The sequence below is a fragment of the Seriola aureovittata genome, chromosome 7 (assembly GCF_021018895.1).
Source record: "Seriola aureovittata isolate HTS-2021-v1 ecotype China chromosome 7, ASM2101889v1, whole genome shotgun sequence".
Classification (NCBI taxonomy): domain Eukaryota; kingdom Metazoa; phylum Chordata; class Actinopteri; order Carangiformes; family Carangidae; genus Seriola; species Seriola aureovittata.
The window spans coordinates 20354729-20373846 of record NC_079370.1 but is presented as its reverse complement, the minus strand read 5'-3'; the positions used below and the strand labels follow the sequence as shown (position 1 = coordinate 20373846).

The following is a 19118-nucleotide window of genomic DNA, read 5'->3' as shown; positions in this document are numbered from 1 at the left end:
TTAAGATAAGTTGAACAGCTACCAATTTCCTATTAAATATTTACACAAAAGATTAAACAATACAGCAGGCTTTATGTTTCACGTTGTTGTCCATTCATCCAATACAGTGATTGAATCATCCATAATAAAATGCACTGACTAAAACGCAGGCCATCTGTCTATCGTATTGCCAGTCACACCTTCTTCACCTTCACACCTATTGTCAAATTAAATGTTTTTATTTCACCTGACCTGCATGACTTTGGGCCCAGTGGAAACAGATGCAGATGCAGGTGGGTTACAAAGTGAGCCAAGACACCCCAGGGCTTCAAGCAATATAGCTGCACAGTGCAGCGTGCATCTTGGCCAAAATGAGACCACATTAAAATTAGTAAGGTAATTCAAATGTATTTTTGAGAGTAGAATAGACCTGCTTCACAAGTTTCCTTTTAATTTTTGTATAGTATGTTGTAGTATTTTGCATGATGTCGGTGGAGTTAAACATGACTTCAAATCTGTGACAACAGAAATTGGATGAGGATTCATAAAGCTTTTTTCTCATTTCCAGCAAGAACAAAAAATAAGTCTGAAGCAATAACAGAGCTTTAAAGTTTGGAGGTTGACCTGAAATACAATAGAAAAGGGTGAAAAACCGCAGCGAATGACGCAGGGATGTGGGTTCTCCAGCAGGTACTCTACACCACTGTAGGAGGGGATTTTTCTTACTCTGTAACTTGGGGTTTATAGTCTCATACCCTTTTCATGGAAATGCCACAATTATACTGTAACATTGCCCTTAACATTGACATTGTTACAGTAAACATTAGATTATTTCCATTTTTCCATCCTTAATGCTGTTGGCTTCAAATCTTAGAATCTTCACGGTCACTGTTGTTCAATTGTTTATTTTAAGGCTATCTGACTTTGCCAAATGAAATAAACTCAGTCTCTTTTATTTGCATGTAAAATGTTTATTTGCTGTCCTGTTCCTCAGGCTCTGTGGGCCTAAACTCTGGATCCTCCCTCCTCTGTTATTGGTTGGATCTGAGAACCTGCAACCAATTAGTCCGGCCTATTGGCCTATTAGTTCACACTTCAGGTCTCTCCCTCTCTCTCTCTTGCTCTTTGCCACAGCCTGCCTGAATATGTGTTAAGATTTATTTTAGAAGATTTATTTGGAAACTTGGTTTGTTGAATTTCGGTTAACCCTCTGGTTCTATTTTGAGTACTGTTTGTATGATTTAACCTGTACATTTTAAATCTTGGCAAGAAGCAATAAGATTTAATATTTTTTTCTCTCCTATTTCTCTCCCATTTAGTGTGATAGGAAGACTTGTATTGTAAACTTGTGTTGTGTTAGTTTCAGTATAGTGGTTTTTGATTCTACTAATTGTTATGTTTGTTGTTTTGGTCTGGGCTCTCCCTGATGTTAAATTCATGCTTCACTTTCTGGCAATAAAAGTTTGAAAGCCTGAACAAATTACTATTCAAGTTCCTCATCTATGTTCCTCCCATTTCCCCTAGACCTGTTTGGGGTCCTAACACTCACATACAGTAGTCATGGGATTGGTTTTTGTTCTCTGAGTCCAAATGTCTTCATTTGAGTTGGGTTTAAATGTAGGTAATTTTTGCTGTACGGCAACAGTCCAATCCACAGAATCATCAACCCTCATTACAATGACTGAATTTTTATTTAAAAACTGGGGAAGACAGATGCTAGACATTTAATGTAGCCTACACATTCATTAGACTACACAGTAATGAGGGCACTTGATGTTGCCATGAAGCATTGAATCCAGACAAGGACTGTTATGCTAGAAGTGATACAATTGGTCATCCAGGTACAGTGACTTATATATAATATGCTGAACCCATATACTGTCTATGGCTGAACCACATCGCTCTCTTGTGGCAGCTTTCTTCCCCTACCTACACTATCGATCCAGATCGACAATCTTTCAGCTCCCCTTGAGTGTTCGATGACCTCTGGAATCGACTGAGCTGGTCTCACTCACCTCTGACAGTTGAACAACAATGGCCGGGGTGGAGGCTACTCAACCTGCTCCGGCGGTTGATATTTCCAAAACTAGCAAGATGCCAGCTGAAGGATATGACAAGAAATGTATTTTCTGCAAGATTGTAAACCATGAAATGGGGACGGAACTTCTTCACTGTGTGAGAATATTGTTGCAACTGAATAATGTTAGTGCCTGTAGCTAGCCAGCGTTAGCCTCCTCGGTTTATAAATACCTGTGTTGGGAAGCATCGTAACAAATACTGGCTTTGTTAAGATGTTGCTAGTGTTTAATTGTTCGTTTTGTCGTGTAAATCAACTATACGGTAGTTTAACTATCAAATTTTTGTTTAGTGCCATAGTTGTGGATATACCAGTCTATTGAGTTGTCTTGAAAAGTGTGTCTCACTTTCCCCCCTTTTATACACACACACACACACACACACACACACACACACACACACACACACACACACACAATAGTTTTATTGTACGCAGGTATATTGTGTATTGTGTTCAGTCCTTTCAGGCATATACTAGCTTGCTGTTGTTTTATGTAGCACAGATTTGCCAAACTTTTTTTTCACTCTAACCACCCCAAATAAATCCAGCCACATTTATTGTAATGATGATCCCCTGAAACACACTCTGAGGTTCCAGCTTGGAAACCACAGCTGTGGGAGAGACAATAAAGAGCTGAAAAGAACTTGCAGTTCATTTGTTAATTTCATTGGATAACAACAAAAGGGTAGCTAACATGAAGTAAACTCTACAGTCCGTGTCCTTTTGCCCTCCCAGACTTGAAACTCACCAATTAATTTGTATTTGCTCACATATTCATTTATCTCTTCTGCAGGATGAAGAGATCTCATGTTTCAGAGACATCAAACCTGGAGCTCCCCACCACTACCTGGTCGTCCCAACCAGACATGTTGGGAACTGTAAATCACTCAGCAAAGAACATGTGCCTTTGGGTAAGGTTTAAACAACAGTGCTTGTGACTGATACTTGTGGAAGTGTTTGTACTTGCACAGGGTTTATACTAGTACTTGTCTTGTTTTCAGTTTATGTCAACTTAGACAGTTTCACTGACAATGCATCGCTTGTATCTTGAGTTATAATTATTCAGCAACTGATTAAAATATAGGGTCAGGATAAAAAACAATGCTCTTTGTTTAAAAAAAAAAGTATCATTTTTAATGGTAAGTTGTTTATAAAGGATCATATGTTTTTGTCGTCATACCCAGTGAAGCGGATGGTTGAGACTGGGAAGGAGATCCTTCAGAAAAACAACGTAACCGATCTCAGTGATGTCAGGTGGGCTACATTGAGTGGTACATTTTGTTGTTGTAGTTCGTCACACTACTAGTTAGTGGCTCATGAATGTAAATATGCCAATATGTCTTCTTCCAAGGGAACATCCCCAACAATCTCAGTGGAACAGCTTCTGTCGCTTGATGAAATTAACCTCAGGTCAAGGGTCACTAGTGACTGGCACATTATTTAATATAATTTATCAGTACTAATAAACCAGCACTGTGCCTGTGTAGATAGAAGAACAAGCAAACAATCCACAGTTATGCCACATACAGATAATCAATATTTATCAGCACAGTATCTACACTGATAGAAACTATAATAGATAATCCTCTGAACTGTTGTGTAACGACAGCTGTTATTTAGCTTTGGTAACATACCTGTTTCTTTGCTGATGTAACTTAAAATTGATTCAACTTAAACTGTGTAAACAAACTTGCCGTAGAGCCTTTACAACTTATATCTCAAAACAGTAAGCCTGTGTGCACCAATGCCCTTTACTTTGTCTGCAGGTTTGGTTTCCATTGGCCCCCATTCTGTTCTGTTACACACCTACACCTTCATGTCCTGGCACCTGCCACTGAAATGGGCTTCATGTCTCGCCTCTTCTACAGACTCAATTCCTATTGGTTTATCACGGTAAGACCCCTTTTCATATTTGTAGTATGTTATTATAAATTACTATATAATAATTATATAATCGTATAGATAAATTAATTGCTTCTCAATCTTAAGTTTGTGACCCATCAGGCTGACATATAAGCAAAAGAGGTCCACTGTCATCTTACTATATGAAAGTACAGACAATTTTTTTTTTATCTTGATACGTATCAATCAGTTGCAGGCACCATGATTTAAAAGTGTAGAGACTGCTGACCTAATCATTTTTTCATTTGATGATGGATCAGTCCCATTGTTTTTACTGTTCCAGCACATTTCCTTTATCTCATTCTGAGGCTAGTTGTAAGCCACTCAGCCAGTACACGGTAGAGTATATTCAGTTTCTCTACACAAGATTTGAAAGTATTCATGTGTGCATAAATAATATGGTGATTATTTTGGTTTAGATTTCATATTAAAGATGAAGCCGGGCTCTGCCACTTTCTGCAAGAGGGATTTACTGTGTAAAAAAAGTATTGTAATAACTGACTGGAAGACATTGCTGTACATTTAGTCACCACATGAAACTCATAATTAGTTTAGCAGTTATTTCAGCAACACCAACCCTGTGGTGCCGCCACGCATTAGTTCATTCAAATGGAGTTTTAAGATCAAGTAGTTCTGCTGTCAGTCAACTTCTCTTCTGTCCACATTTGTCCATGTTTTGCAGGCAGACCAGCTAATTGAGATTCTCAACTCTAAAGAAGAGACCAACTGATCACTTGAATGCAGCTCTTGCAGTACTTGGCTGTGATGTAGTGACTGAAACATCCACCTTCTTGTAGATGTCATGTTGGATGGAACACTCTCACATTAAGTTGCTGCCTGTTTGCCACAGCAGATGACATTTGTATTTCTATGATATTTGTGACCACTTAGGTGTTCAGACTTCAGGCAAGTAAAATCTTAAATGAAGCCAAATCTTGTTTCTTGCTGCTTGAAATGTTTTAGGAACAAACGTTTTTTAATGATTTTTCAGAAGAAGTTAATAAAATCCATTAATCCACTGTAACAAACAATCTAGTCACTTTATGGACCAAGTAACATACAGTAAGTCTTTCAATCACCAAAGGAAATGTTGAAGGCAATCTGTTGAATAGAACAATAGGTTCACCGATGTGACTTGTATCATTTTCAATATCAATTTACAGATAGAGAAACGATTCATTTTAATTCCTGTCATGCCATGCTGCCTTTGCCTTAGCTCTTTTGCAGCTCATGTATCAACTGAAATGTATTTAAATCTCTGTAAGAAAAATTAATTCGTACAATTCACATTTTGAGACAACATATTACACAGCTGTTTATATTGAGTTCCTCAGCTATGATGCATTACCTCTTTACCGAGTGACATCCTCATTAACCATTTACAAGGTTCCTTTACAGTGGAAGCAACTGAGTAATCCTCTGACACTGACACTGACAGTAAAATGTTGATCTCAACAAGCACTGAAATACAACAGGGTATTTACTCATCTCATGTTTGTTTTGATGTGATATCTTAAGACTGTATTAAGATATATAATGTATAATATGAACTAACTGAATGGTGCATGAAGTGATTACTACAACTGCTATATTATACCACACTATACTGTATTGATGGAATGTGAAGAAATGATTCTCTGGTACTGTACAAAAGTGTATGCACTTTCAGAAATGTTAATTTATCATAAATAATATATTGCTGCTTCTCAGTTTGATTTTCTCAGATATCTTGATGTCTCAGTATGTTTCTAATGTAGTGAATATAAAGTCTGAATATTCACACCAGTTTACAATCTCTATCCCATTCATTGAATTACACTTATGGTTCACAAAGCACCTACAGTAACAGAATAACAAACGGGGCACTGTGTCTTTTATTTCTTTATTATAAGATCATAAGCAGCACTTGCTCATTTATCACTCTACTACTGCTCATGTTAAGAAAGCTCATTAATTTGCATGGCTATTACTGCAGCAGCAGATATCATGGCATCTCTCAGTCAGTGCATAGTTCTTTACTGTGAACTTCTCACTCCAATCAAAGCAGCACATGAGTTTATTGTATATCAGTCTCAGCGTGGCTCAGGTTTCATCCTATAACAAGGTTGCCTAAATTACAAGCACACTTGTAATAAATACATGCTCTGAAGCACCCAAGCCAAGTGGGATCAGGTTCATCCTATAGCACCATATTGTCTGTCACAGGTGGCCTCATGTTCTCTTTGGCTTTGGTTCACTCTCATTAACCACTCTGACTTCATTTCAGCTGCCCACTCCTCCACTTTCCCCATATTAAAAAGTTGTTCACTTTTCCCATTGTGTTTTAGACCTGGTGTAGTATAGCAACACTAAATGAAATGTAGTAGATGAAATAATGTAAATAAATGAAAATTTAAAAAAGCATGAATACATACAGTATGTATCTCGTATTTCTGTTGTTAAGTTCCAACTTTCAACTTCAACTAATATTTCCCCTTTAAACTTTTAGTTTGTAATACCTGTGATTTGATTCCCCTTAACAATAAATTTTATTGTTTTTGACTCCTGCATGTATCTGTGCTCTGGATAGCAGGCTCAGTAGTTCTTATGTTTGTAGCTTGAAGAGAGGTGGAGGTGGTTTGAATTATTAGCCACTGAGGTTTTTAGTTGTTAGTTGTGTCAGCAAGAAAAGCTATATTTCTAAATACATGTGCGTTTATGTGACTACAGTGAGTGCTGCCATGAAGCAGCTCTGTACCTGCCACTGCATATGCAACATGAATCAAGGCATCAACACTAATCCAAGTGTCTGGTCACTGTAACAGAGTGATAACTACATGGTCATCCTTCCCCTGCCACAGCATCTCCCCCTCAAAGTTAACCAGCCTCTGCTTCCTCGCTCGCAGAAGAATCCCCACCAGTTTATTGGAGATAGTCACATAATGCTCAAACAGCTTCCCAAATTCTACAGTGAACATTTTCCCATCGCCGCTGCTTCCACCCTCATCGCGGTGTCTCATCTCTCCGATGTTCTTTATCACCTCACACAGCTCCTGAACCTCTCTGCTGATATGTGTGTGAGCATCTTTCCCCCGCTGCGCTGTCATGGAGCCCTGCAAGGGCCTCCCATAGTCGTCCTGCCCCCTCTGAGGGACCACCACACTGGGCCTGGTGTCGTGACTGAAGGGATTGTGCTTCTGGTACTCCTGGTGCTCGTCAGACCACTTCTGCCAGTTCTCCTTTAAGCCTTTCACAGAAACAATGCACACTGCTGTGTCGTCGCTGAACTGAGAGGGAGCTGGGACGTCATCCTCACTTTCCATGATGGTGGTGCTCTGGCTGTTTGTCCCCATCACTGGCTCTGTGGAGGAGAAGATTACAGAACTGTAATTCTGGTCATTTGCGCATACAGGATTACAATGTTGTTGCTACTCACTGAATAAAAGCCCTTTACTGTTTTTATTGCTTTGATATCCACCATGTCAGCAAACATCTACCCAAAACTGATTCATTTTTGGATCTTTGGATCAAGCTTAACATTATTCACCTAATTATTGTTGTCCTGGTATTTGAGGTGTTTTTAGATGAGCTATATGTTAATCTAAGATGATTGTAGCCCACAATCTCATGCAAATGACATTTCATGAAAAACTAAAGGATAAAGGGAAAAAAATTAAATCTATGAAAAAAAAATGTTTGTTCATCATAAAAACTAGTGAGCATCTTGCTTTGCAAAGTAGCCTGGGTCTATACAGCCTCAGAGATTTGAAGCAAACATGATTGAACTTACATGTCACGCACTGACTCGATCCTCTCTGCACCTGCAGTAATATTTCATTGTATCCGAAGTGCAAAAACAATACTGTTGTCACGCTGTAACTATGTAATACAACTTACCAATACTGCAGCGATGCCGCCAGTAGCAAGAGTGTGGATGCCTGTCTGTCCCGAGCGATGCAAAACCGCTGTGATCGACGGCTGTATCGGCCAATGGCTGTTCGAGAAGATCCTTCCAGCCAATCACTGATCAGAAAGGGCGGGGATAACAAGGTGCCTCTGAAGTAAAGCAGATTACAGCCTGAAGAGGAGAGAGGACTTTATCTACACACGCGAGTGCAGCATAGTAATCTACTGATGCTTATACACGACATATTATTAAATTGGTTAAAAACAAATAATATTAACCTTCTGTGAAACAGTGATAGGTAGTTAATCCAAGATGATAATAAGATTCTCAAAACAACAGCAGTTTGTGAAAACTCCTCTCTTTTCTCTTCCTTCTGTAGAAATGTTTACAATGTGCACATAATAAACACAAATAAATACATTACGCAAGGCAACTTCAGGCAGTGCTTTATAATGAAATGAGAGAGGACACCTCATTCTTCTACCATTTATGGTCAGTTGAAACACAAGGGGTACTTTGTTTCAGAGACCGGTTTCAAGTCGGACGTATTTTCAATCCGCACCAATGATGGCGGCTTCCAGTAGTCGATCATGCCTTCAGTATGTGTTTCATCTTGCCCAGGATAATCTGGACTTCAGGTTACCGGTAACCTTCATAAACTACTCTCAACGTCTTGTCAGCTCTTAATGTGAAAGAGTTAAAGTTGAATTCTTTGTGGGGGGAGCAGAGTTTGACAGACACAGCCCCTCCTCCCTCGGTGTGCCGTGTTAGCTAACGCGGTTGCTAAGTCAGACTGTGAAAACTAACATCACATCTCTGTATATTCATGTTTTATCTTCATGTGAGACTTTCTGGACGTTTTATCACCATAGTAACACATTAACACTCCCTCTGTGTACTCTGTCTCCATGATTGTGAACTGGTAGTTCACATGGTTTACATGGTCTCTGTTGCCTGTTTCTAACCATATTAGTAAGTCTTAGTAAGTGAATAGGAGCTGTCAGTGTTCATGTTAGCACACCTCACAAGTGGACATACTTAGCTGCAGTGATGCACACTTGTTAAGAAGCAGAATCATGTTCATTATGTTTTGGTGTTTACTCTCCTGTGCTTCTGTGATAACCTACTCCACCCAAAGGAATATTTAAAGGGAAATTCCTCCGATTTTTGGAGCCACATTAAGATTTTTTGAATTTAAAGAAGAAAAATCTGTGGGATGCAATATGTTAAGTTTGAATCATGTCAATTTGAATTAAGGAATAATAATATTGATTAAAGAAAACTTGCTTAAGGGGCCTTAATCAGAATATGGCTGATGGATGATGTGATTGCCTGATACTCACCTGTGTAGGTGCTGATTATGTAACGTGATCTTGCTGTGTTCCTTCTGCTCTGGCAGTCTATAAATTGGTCTTGGATTTGTTGGCTGTCAGGTAAGATGATGGAGACCAACAGTTTTCCCACTGTGCACATGAATGAGTGGTAATCATGTCACAATCCTGTGTTGGAACTTATTATTTAATGAATATATGAAGAGTCTGTGAAAACAGTGGTCTGCTGTATCTCTGAATAAGGTCTCTAAAAGCTGCTAAAATGATCTTAGATTGGATTTTAGGATTCACATCTAGAACTGGGAACCTGCATTATCAACTCAAGGTGTGACAGAATGAAAAACATGGGTATTTACCACACAGGAAGATGCTGTTGCATTGCATTATGTGAATTATATGGTCCAGCATTATTCAAGCTTGACAAAAAAAAAACTTGCAATACTAAATCCCCACTATGGCCCTTAAATCTGCCTGTATGTATGATGTTTTCCAGTAGAGTTTAATACATATGTCAGTATTTGTTGTTTTTCCTCTCTTTTTTGCAGGAGATTTTGGCTCTGCTGGCTCTCAGAGAAAAACCGTTCCATCCTGACGGAAAATTCAAAGAAAAGGTTTGAAAGTGTAATGCACCTGTTTCAGTTCTCATCCTTCTGATTCCCCTGTTGTTTTGAACAAGTCGTTTGGCTACAGAGTGATGATATGACAGCAGCTACATCAGGAGGTTTAATCCTGTAGACCCCATTTCCCCACAGCCACTCATCTTCTTACTTGTTCCTTCTAGTCCCCTTACTGGTGTCTAAATGGTTTGTCTGAGGTGGACGTCCGTGCCATCATGGCCAGATCTGTTTGTGCAAAGTAAGTGATGGCCCTGCATCTGTGGTGATGGAATGACCTGCACATATTAACATCTGTCCATCAATCTGTGCTTCTGTTATCTCGGAAGTATTTTCTGTTATACAGCGACCGTAATGTGGATGTAGATTAAGTTGCATTACTCTTCCAGGTCTGCCTTTGAATTATGGGGGCATGGACATACACAGAGTGAACTCCGAACATCCCTCTTGAACTACCCCTTAGAGAACATGGTTTGTGATGCTACATTTTCTAGTCCTGTTGTGTTGAACAGACAAATCCATGCAATTTTAGAAAAAGTTTCATATGAAACATATAAATTATAAGCTAATGTGTTTTAATTTGTGTTCGTGCTCTTCTTCCACATTCCCCTACAGGCACCATTCATGCACAAAGACTCCAAATACAAAATCAACGTCTACACCTTCAACAAGACTCTGCTGTTTGCAGACAGAATCAAAAGGATTGACGTGAGTGTTTAGATGGATGCGACATGCTCAGAATGTGTGTAGTGTATTTTTTATCTTTGTAAGCTTGTGTATCATGTTCTGTACTTTCATGTCAGGCTTTGGACTATCTTCCGTTTGAGGGCACGGTGAGTCTGAAGAACCCCCAGCACATCTTCTGTATGTTGGAGGATTACGGCTCAGACCCCAACAACATCCCCGAGCATCCAAACTACATCTACTTTGGCCGATGGGTGAGATACATACGATTCTTTGTCCAGATCAAGACTAACAAGAAGTCATCTGCAACTGAAAACTTTTCATCCTTACACACCCACAGATAGCGGATGGTCAGCGTGAACTGATTCGTTCCCACAGTGTGAAGAACAGACACTTTATTGGAAACACCAGCATGGATGCTGGCCTCTCATTCATCATGGCCAACCACGCTAAGGTCAAAGAGAATGACCTTGTTTATGACCCGTTTGTTGGCACAGGTGAGTTATGTCTGTCACAGCCTCTCACACACCTACATACCCATAGACCTCCACACTCGTCATTGAATTCTGTCTCTGTTTTAGGGAGCCTGCTGGTTGCATGTTCACATTTTGGAGCCTATGTCTGTGGAACAGATATTGATTACAACACTATTCATGGCAAAGGTAAGTTTTGTCTAATCAGAGGTTTGGCACACCAACTTTAGTCTCTAAGTTATTTTGATTTAAGTGCTCAGAAGTAACAGTGGCAAGACTCTGCTCTGACAGCAAGATTTCCTAAAAATGGCTTTGTCTTTCAGGTCGGTCGAGCCGTATAAACCAGAAGTGGCGAGGACCTGATGAGAATATCAGAGCCAACCTGCGGCAGTATGGAATAGAGAAGATGTATTTGGATGTGATGGTGTCTGATGCATCCAAGTCTGTGTGGAGGGAGGCTGCTCTGTTTGATGCCATCATTACTGACCGTAGGGCCCGAGTGTATTCTAAACACATCGCTATTAACTCTTTAGTAGGAATGCTGAGTATGAGAACTTGTGCTACATGTGTTGAAAGCTGTGGTGTAATTCCTGCTGTTTATTGACTTTTATGATGGGTTTGTGTGCATTTTGAGCTTGAAGAAATATCCTAGTTGTATTCTGAAAAAGTGCAAATCTGAGACAAACCACCACACTATTGCTCGCTAAGTGTTGTAGACTATTTTCAGCTTGACTTGTACACATTACAGTTATAGTGTTAAACACAAATTGGATTTCTCTTTTTTTTTTTGCTGTATTGCAACCAGCCTGTTCTCAGTTGAGTATCTCTCATAATGGGATGAACCTTGTCTTTTGTTTTTTTTTGTTTTTTTAATTCCTATTCCTGATGTTTTTGTTGTCAGCTCCATATGGTATCCGTGAGTCCACAAGGCGAACAGGCTCTCACAAAGAAATCACTAAACCCGCTGATGGCATGTAAGTATCGTACAGTATTAGTGTCTAGTCCTGCAGTAAGCCTAGCATTTACTCTAGAGCAAATTTCCATTAGATCCAACTGTGGATTTTAAGCTTTTCCTTGGTATCAATTTCAATTAAAAGAAGGAAAAAATCCTTCATCCAGTTCATCCACAAATACAAAACTTGAGAGAATCATTTGAAATACTAAATGTATTGTTCTCATCGCTCTGTTCTAACCCTGTTCATTTTTCTTTTAATCTCCTGTCCAGCTATGCAGAGTCTCACGTCCCTGTAACACAGGCGTACCACCTCAGTGACATCTTCACCGACCTGTTAAACTTCTCTGCCCACCACCTGGTTTTGGGTGGGAGGCTCGTCTATTGGCTGCCTGTCTACAGGCCAGAGTGAGTACACAGACTTTTACTTTGAGCCACATTTATTGTTTTCTGTACTTTATCTTTAACTTTAGCCTCTCAAAGTAACATCCAGTCTCAGTAAAGCATACTCATCTCTGTTACTGTCCTTTAAAATGCTGAACATGTGACTAATTATTTTTTTTTAGCTTTTTGTTTAAAAACATGCTTAGGTGCATGAAGATTTATATATGTAATACTATATTAAAGTTTAAATTGTCCGAATAGGTTTAGATGGAAAACTCTGGTAAGATGATGCTATTCTCCAAATAATAATTTGTATCAATAGGGGGCAGACTCATACCATAAACCATAAGCCAGAACTGCACAATAGAGAGAAAAAAATATTGTCGGCTTAATTAATTACCTAAATAACCAAACAAAATGAAGCAAACGGATTATAGTCTAAATATAGTTGCATTATAAAATCTAACGACTACATATAATTAAACATGGCTTTGTAAATTAATTTGAGGAAATTTTAAGAAATCAAAGACTGTGGTAATGACTGTATTCCTCAGTTTTGACTAATTAGTTTACAAGCTGCCAAATGCTTTTAAAATCCCGAGATGTGTTAGCAGCTCTTTCAGTTTGAGTCCAGCAGACTGGCACACAAAGGACTTTCCACCCCGCTTTTCCACTTTGGTTTCTTACCTACCATTTCCCTTCAGCACTATTCCATTCCCGCTCCTATAAAACATTGTCCTCCGTGTGTAAACACCTGTGTGAATGACAGTGTTGATACACAGTAGTATACAGGTGTGTTCAGGTTTTCCCTCCCATACAGCTGGGCCTCAGTAAACCACAACTGACAGTTAGTGAGCTCCTTTATACATGGGCCACATATAAGTCGTCTGCTCTGGAACAAAGTTGTGCATTGTTAAAAGTTTTGTGCATTAGCAGAAAGTGAAGTGCTGACTCGATGTGCAGGTGTTTGACTGTAAAGGTATGAACCACAACAGACAGCAGCAGCGACTGACGTTTGGGGAAGAAAAATCCTGCAGGGCTGGAACTCCCTCAGGTCACTGATTATAAGACTGGGAAGGCGATGAGATAATCATGCATCCTCTGGCTTTGTGTGTGTGTGTGTGTGTGTGTGTGTGTGTGTGTGTGTGTGTGTGTGTGTGTGTGTGTGTGTGTGTGTGTGTGTGTGTGTGTGTGTGTGTGTGTGTGTGTGTGTGTGTGTGTGTGTGTGTGTGTGTGTGTGTGTGTGTGTGTGTGTGTGTGTGTGTGTGAGAAAGAACACATGTACAAACACACCTTGTAAACCAACAAATTTTGTTTACATCCCTTTTCATTTGTCTATTTATGTGTATGATGCATGAATGTGTGTGGTCTCGCGTATGAGCACATTCATACATGTGCGTCGTCGTGTTCACACATTTGTCTCTGCTACTCATCTACCGGTGCTTGACTCTGTGCCTGTCAGAGCACCATGCCAAAATAAACGTCTGAGGCCAGCCAAGTCAGATATGTGAACTGTCTGTCCCTGTGGTCTGCAGGCTGACCCACGTCGCATGTGTGTTTTTGGATGTGTGTGTCTGTGTGTGTAAGCCCAGACGTAGCCTGTCTCCTGGGCCTAATCTGGGGCTCTACAGGGGAGATATCGGGTTTCTGTCACCCCCACATATGTGTGTATCTGCGGCCATGGCTGTGATAGAAACAGTGGGGACTGTGTGTCTGTCTGGCTCATGAGAATAGGGAGGCTCTGTGTGTGTGCGTGCATGTGCGTGTGTACGTGTGTGATGACAGGTGACACAAAGTCCTGTCAGCAAAAGACGGCCTCTAGATCAGGTCAGACGCCTTAAACTCTCTTCCCTTTCTCCCCTTTAAATAATAAATGACAGAAGAAAAAGTATCAAGACAGACGATGGAGTATCAGTCATCACAGCCATAAAGTGACCTGATTACAGCATAAACAAGTGAAATGAAGACATAAAGCCACTGCATTGTCAGAAGTAAAGTGATACTTGTATCACCGAGTATAAATGAGCCGTGTTTTCATTTTCAGGTCATAATTTTTTACCTCTGACATTTTTGGCAATCACTCATTTGGTGATTCGGCATTCTCACTAGAGGCCATAGTCCACTGCTTCTGGATCAGATTTTACATGTTGTGAAACTGAGAGTAAGTTTAAATTGGCTAGATATTAAACTATTATGAGACAAATAAAAGTATTTCATTTTCTGAAACGTCAGGAGTCATCCTTATTATGAGAAAGAAAAAGTTTGACCCAGTGTAATACAAAAGAGTTAGTGAGCAGTAGCAGTTTGTGTGAAGGTGCCCTTTATAAAGTCATAGACTGTAATAGAAAAATAAGCAGCGCTGGAGATGAAAGACGATCCCTGCCTCCGGTTAGACGTTAACACCATCTCAACAGGTCTGGCTCACCACTAACGGCTCCTGATTGGCAGGAGAGAATTATCGCCTGGCTGCATCACCGCTAGTCACCGTGACGACCAAACATCCCGTCGCCGCAGAGGCCCACATGTGGCCATGGCAACAGAGCAGACAAACAATGACGTGCAAATCTGGCTTTGAGTCGGGACTGTTGCTACTGTGATGGTGGTTAGAAGGAGAGAGTGCTACCGACACAAATATGCAAACACATACATCATCTGCTGTTAATAGGCCCTAACCTGGCCTGGCTGGTGATGACAGAGTCAGCAGTTGACCTGTCAGGTCAGAGTCACTTTTTCCAGCTTCATCTTTGCACACAAGGAGCTAAGTTAGCTTCATGAGCTGTGGCTCCACCACACCAGTCAAGTGTTTTGTGATCTGATCGGTGAAGGAGAAACAGAAAGAGGCATGCACAGAGAGAGATGTTGGCGTGGGCCGCAGAGAAAGTTGGCAAAAGTGAGGTAGTAATTGTGACAGGATTAGTCTCTATGTTCCAGCAGCCTTCATATGGCCTCTCTGCACTTTCCTCATGGAGACTGATTAATAACTGTGTGTGTATGTGTGTGTGTCCTTTCCAGATACTGTGAGGAGATGGTTCCTCTTAATCCATGTCTCCAGCTCATCAGTAACTGTGAGCAGACTCTCTCCAGTCACACTTCACGACGCCTGATCACCATGGAGAAGATCAAGGAGCCAGAGGTGTGTTTGCCATGAAGCTGAAATTGTTAGTCATGTCGGTTGACAGAAAATTAGTCAGCATCTAATGATTACTGCCAAACATTTTCCACTTCCACTTTCTCCCATGTGAGGACTTGCTGCTTTTCTGTCATATGATAGTAGATGGAATATCTTTAAACAGACTTGGTGTTTGACTGTTGGTTGGATACAACAAGCAGTTAAATTTAATAGATTTTAAAAGATTTTCCAACATTTTGTAGGCATATTGAATAAAGGAGAATGCAGCTTGCATGAAGGCCTGTGTTTTAGCTTGCAAAGGTTTGAACATGTGGAGATGCATGTTTGATTTTTGTTGTGTGCATTTAATTTCTGCACTACATTCTGTACATAACTGAATGTTACCTGCAGGTATTGCCATTGTTTCGTACATAAACCACAAACATTTACTCACATTGTTGCTCGGTTCATGTGGAGGGAAAAACAAGTTATTCTACAGGATTTAAAACTTACATATTCCTCTGTTATGTGTGCATGACTGCAGAGTTGACCGTTTAATTTAATTCTGTCCATCGTTTGATTGGAAGCATAACTTCGTAAATATATTGTTTTAAGTTGTGCATTGTGGTTGCGTAGTTATAAATGGCAACATATCTGCACAGTACCAAGCTGAGTGCTGCAGAATTTGTTTACTGTTTTTGTATGTGTGAGCATGAACAGCAACGCAGATATGACTTAGTTTATGTAAAACGAGAGCATGTGTGTGCCTGCCTGTTCTTTGATGTTTTTATGTGTGTTTCATAGGCTTGTTTGTATATGTAACCACATAAGTATGTGTCATGTACATGCATGTATGCATAGGCCTGTGTTTTTTACATGTCATCCCAGTGGAAGTGATGGTGTCTCTCTGTCTGTCTGGGGTTAATCCTCACCATCTGGCTGTGATTGGCTCATTTCTTTTATACTGGAACCCTAAATGGCTTAATCACACATAGTATGGAAAACAATCCATCTTTGGATCTGTCATCCATTCCACTTCAAAACCCCAAATTGCTCCCATAAAGGGCCCCGTATGACACACACACACAAACACACAGTTGTTTGATCTTATCTGACTGGTATCTTTCTCAGGTTTTTCCCTTCCCAATATGCCCAAGATCACACCTATCTGCACTCATTCACCAGGGTTCACAGCTTGATGTGTGTGAGCACTTAACGGTGTTTGCATGTCTATGGTACATTTGTATGTACCCACCCTGTTTCTGTGTTTTGACAATAAAGGGGCCAGCCTAATTGCTGGTAATGTTTCGTGTTAAGCTAGTGCAGAAAACCCTCTCTGAAACCTCACATTTTCTTATTTATGGGGTGTGACATAATGTGTTTGGTGGCCATAAATCACTTGTTATTTGCCTAATTTAACACTAAATATATGTATCCCTCCACCTGTATGGTTTTTGGCAAAGACAAAGTGGTTATTTCCAATGTTTTTCAGTTGCTTGTAGTCATGTCCCTGTATTGGGGTCATGGTTAGGTTGTCAGTCTTGTTACCTGGAGTTTTCCCTCAGAGTGGTCATGGAAACAGTTTTGAGGTTACTTGGCAGTATCAGCAAGCAAAAGAGAGGTGTTGCTGACAAATTACAGGCCCCAGCATTGGAGTCATCACTTCCAACTCAAGTCACCTCATTATTTCTCTTCCCAGCATCCCCCCCCCCCCCTTTATCCCTCCGTTGACCAGCAGCTACCTTACAGCCAAGACAAACTGTTTAGTTGTAGGGATTCATAACAGTTCATATTCATCGTTCATATATGCGAGCACAGTCCTGTTCCTACATGCAAACAAGGAAAAGGTATGCAAACCTTGGGATGCCAGTGTTATACTGGCATATGGTGGGAGTAGCCTCATTTACTGGGAATGTAGAAATTGAAAGAGCTGTTTCAATTTCTACATCCAGACGACATTTTTATTAATATAGTGGTATCAAAGTTTTAGTTTCAGCACATGCTCACAATGACAAATAAATACATGTATTTCAGATCATATTCCACTATGTATAATGTGGCGATGTGCTGTATAAATTTCCCTAATTGGGGAAAACTGGCAGCACTTTAAGGAAGTTCGGTTAAGTAAATTCAGTACAATAATCCCCATGTTTGCTTCTTTACAGGACTTGGACAGCATGGTTCATCTTGCAGACCCACGCTTCAGCCCCTACCAGGGACACAACGCCTTCAGAGAGAAGTATTTCAGTGGACTGAACAAGAGACGTGGCAAGGAGGACAACAAATCTGATTTTAATGGTGTGTAAATGAAGTGAGGCCTCAAGATATTCAGAGGAAAACTCTTCAGTGTCTTTACTGAAAAGAGAAAACAACCATCCACAAAAATCAGGGCATGGCTGGCAGTGGACTAAAGAAGGAAACAAGCTGAAACGTATTTGTTATAATTATACTCTTTTTAAATCTTTCTCACTTCTCTAAATTATGATTATTTTTATGCCTGTACTTATTTCTTTTCAAATAAATGGATAAAATATGAGTGTCCTCTCCTAAGTGCTGACTAATAAACTATAAGACACTTACTACACGTAGACACTTGACTGCTGGGATGATAAATGCAGCTCTTTTTCATATTTTTAAAAATAACTTTTGAATGCTCATATACTCTCAAATGTTAAAGTGGTACTCCAGTTATTTAGTAGTACACTTTTATAAAACTTGGTTGGAAGACTATAAAACAGATTGTAAGACAGAATGAAAAGAATCAAAGTTGAGAATCAAAATTGAAGAAGCAGAGGTCCTTGGTCCTTGGTACGGTTGAAGCTGCCAGAACACTGAATCCTAAACTTACCATAATGCAATTTAGCATCTTTCATTAAAACCTTTATGTCTGGTAAACACCACGTCTTTCAAACTCAAACCTGACATCATCAGGGGTATTTTTCTCACGCTTAACAAAGATCCTCCTCATTAAACATTATAAAACTGTTATCATATGAGTAGTACTCCCCCAAACGGATCTTTATGTAAACTTCCTCCTATTTACTGAATAATAACCACCATATGTTATCAGGGCCTTTAAAGTGGTAGTGTTTGTTATTTGACGTGGGGTTGTGTGAGGTACTTTTGTCAATTGTGCGTAGTCATACGGCAGTCTGGTGTTTGAGGAAATGTAGTTGCAAAGGAAAGGGCTGTTTGGCTGCAAGATAAAGCTGTGAAAATATTCACGTTTTCTTCTGCTGACCCGTACACAGCAGCACATGCGTCTACTTTGAGTAACTATGTCACACATCTCCACATCAAATTACCTGAATTATCCCTTTAATGTGCCTCTTTTAAAGTAACTGCAGGCTTTATTGTAACTGTAAAAACTTTATTTATTGACTTCTTTTTTTTTTTAAAGAGGGTGCTACTCACTCACAGAACCTAAATACTCTAAATACAGAATCTCCAGCTACATTTAGAGCCACAGTGGTGCTTTATTCAGACAAAGGGAGCATGTTTAGGCGAGAGAGGCCTCCCTGTGCAGGCAGGAGCCCAAATGACAGGGCGTCCCCACCTCACCACACACCACTACAGTTAGTCAGCAGCTTTTGTTGTTTTCCGACCACAGTTTACATGCAACCTGGCTCATTATTCATCTCCTGAGAGCGACGCAGCAGGCCTTTATGTACATTACCCCTTCGCTCTGTTTATCAGTTGGGCCTCTGCCTCTCCACCACACTTCCCC

General features: G+C 40.0%; 3 protein-coding genes across 4 annotated transcripts; 2 read left to right on the top strand and 1 right to left on the bottom strand.

Moving 5' to 3' along the window:
* The first annotated feature begins 1989 nt into the window (after positions 1 to 1989).
* hint3 (histidine triad nucleotide binding protein 3) lies at positions 1990 to 5683 on the top strand. Its single transcript, XM_056381940.1, has 5 exons — positions 1990 to 2154; positions 2850 to 2967; positions 3241 to 3310; positions 3823 to 3949; positions 4641 to 5683. Exons 1-5 carry the CDS (start codon positions 2014 to 2016, stop codon positions 4686 to 4688), a joined length of 504 nt encoding a protein of 167 aa, XP_056237915.1. The 5' UTR covers positions 1990 to 2013; the 3' UTR covers positions 4689 to 5683.
* Positions 5684 to 5824: 141 nt separating this feature from the next.
* On the bottom strand, positions 5825 to 7883 carry si:dkey-29b11.3 (actin-binding Rho-activating protein-like). Of its 2 annotated transcripts, none has more exons than XM_056381939.1 (2): positions 7835 to 7883; positions 5825 to 7298 (listed from the first exon to the last, which is right to left on the bottom strand). In XM_056381939.1, the coding sequence occupies exon 2, from the start codon at positions 7288 to 7290 to the stop codon at positions 6751 to 6753; it is 540 nt and encodes a 179-aa protein (XP_056237914.1). In that variant the 5' UTR covers positions 7291 to 7298; positions 7835 to 7883; the 3' UTR covers positions 5825 to 6750. The 2 variants fall into 2 exon arrangements, with proteins under 2 accessions (XP_056237914.1, XP_056237913.1); XM_056381938.1 differs by having other exon boundaries at positions 7728 to 7845.
* A 477-nt stretch (positions 7884 to 8360) lies between these two features.
* Positions 8361 to 17927, top strand: trmt11 (tRNA methyltransferase 11 homolog). Its single transcript, XM_056379726.1, has 13 exons — positions 8361 to 8489; positions 9721 to 9786; positions 9957 to 10030; positions 10179 to 10260; positions 10405 to 10497; positions 10593 to 10727; positions 10814 to 10970; positions 11055 to 11135; positions 11270 to 11434; positions 11848 to 11920; positions 12172 to 12306; positions 15295 to 15415; positions 17557 to 17927. Exons 1-13 carry the CDS (start codon positions 8409 to 8411, stop codon positions 17695 to 17697), a joined length of 1404 nt encoding a protein of 467 aa, XP_056235701.1. The 5' UTR covers positions 8361 to 8408; the 3' UTR covers positions 17698 to 17927.
* The last annotated feature ends 1191 nt before the right edge of the window (positions 17928 to 19118 follow it).

What these genes read in the sequence shown, in the direction of transcription:
- hint3 (XM_056381940.1), top strand. Translation starts at nt 2,014, where the DNA reads ATGGCCGGGGTGGAGGCTACTCAACCTGCTCCGGCGGTTGATATTTCC. An exon ending in CAAAGAACATGTGCCTTTGG is followed by an intron (nt 2,968 to 3,240) that starts GTAAGGTTTAAA and finishes CGTCATACCCAG; the next exon opens with TGAAGCGGATGGTTGAGACT. An exon ending in ATTCCTATTGGTTTATCACG is followed by an intron (nt 3,950 to 4,640) that starts GTAAGACCCCTT and finishes CATGTTTTGCAG; the next exon opens with GCAGACCAGCTAATTGAGAT.
- si:dkey-29b11.3 (XM_056381939.1), bottom strand. Translation starts at nt 7,290, where the DNA reads ATGGGGACAAACAGCCAGAGCACCACCATCATGGAAAGTGAGGATGAC.
- trmt11 (XM_056379726.1), top strand. Translation starts at nt 8,409, where the DNA reads ATGATGGCGGCTTCCAGTAGTCGATCATGCCTTCAGTATGTGTTTCAT. An exon ending in ACATCTACTTTGGCCGATGG is followed by an intron (nt 10,728 to 10,813) that starts GTGAGATACATA and finishes ACACACCCACAG; the next exon opens with ATAGCGGATGGTCAGCGTGA. An exon ending in CTGCCTGTCTACAGGCCAGA is followed by an intron (nt 12,307 to 15,294) that starts GTGAGTACACAG and finishes TGTCCTTTCCAG; the next exon opens with ATACTGTGAGGAGATGGTTC.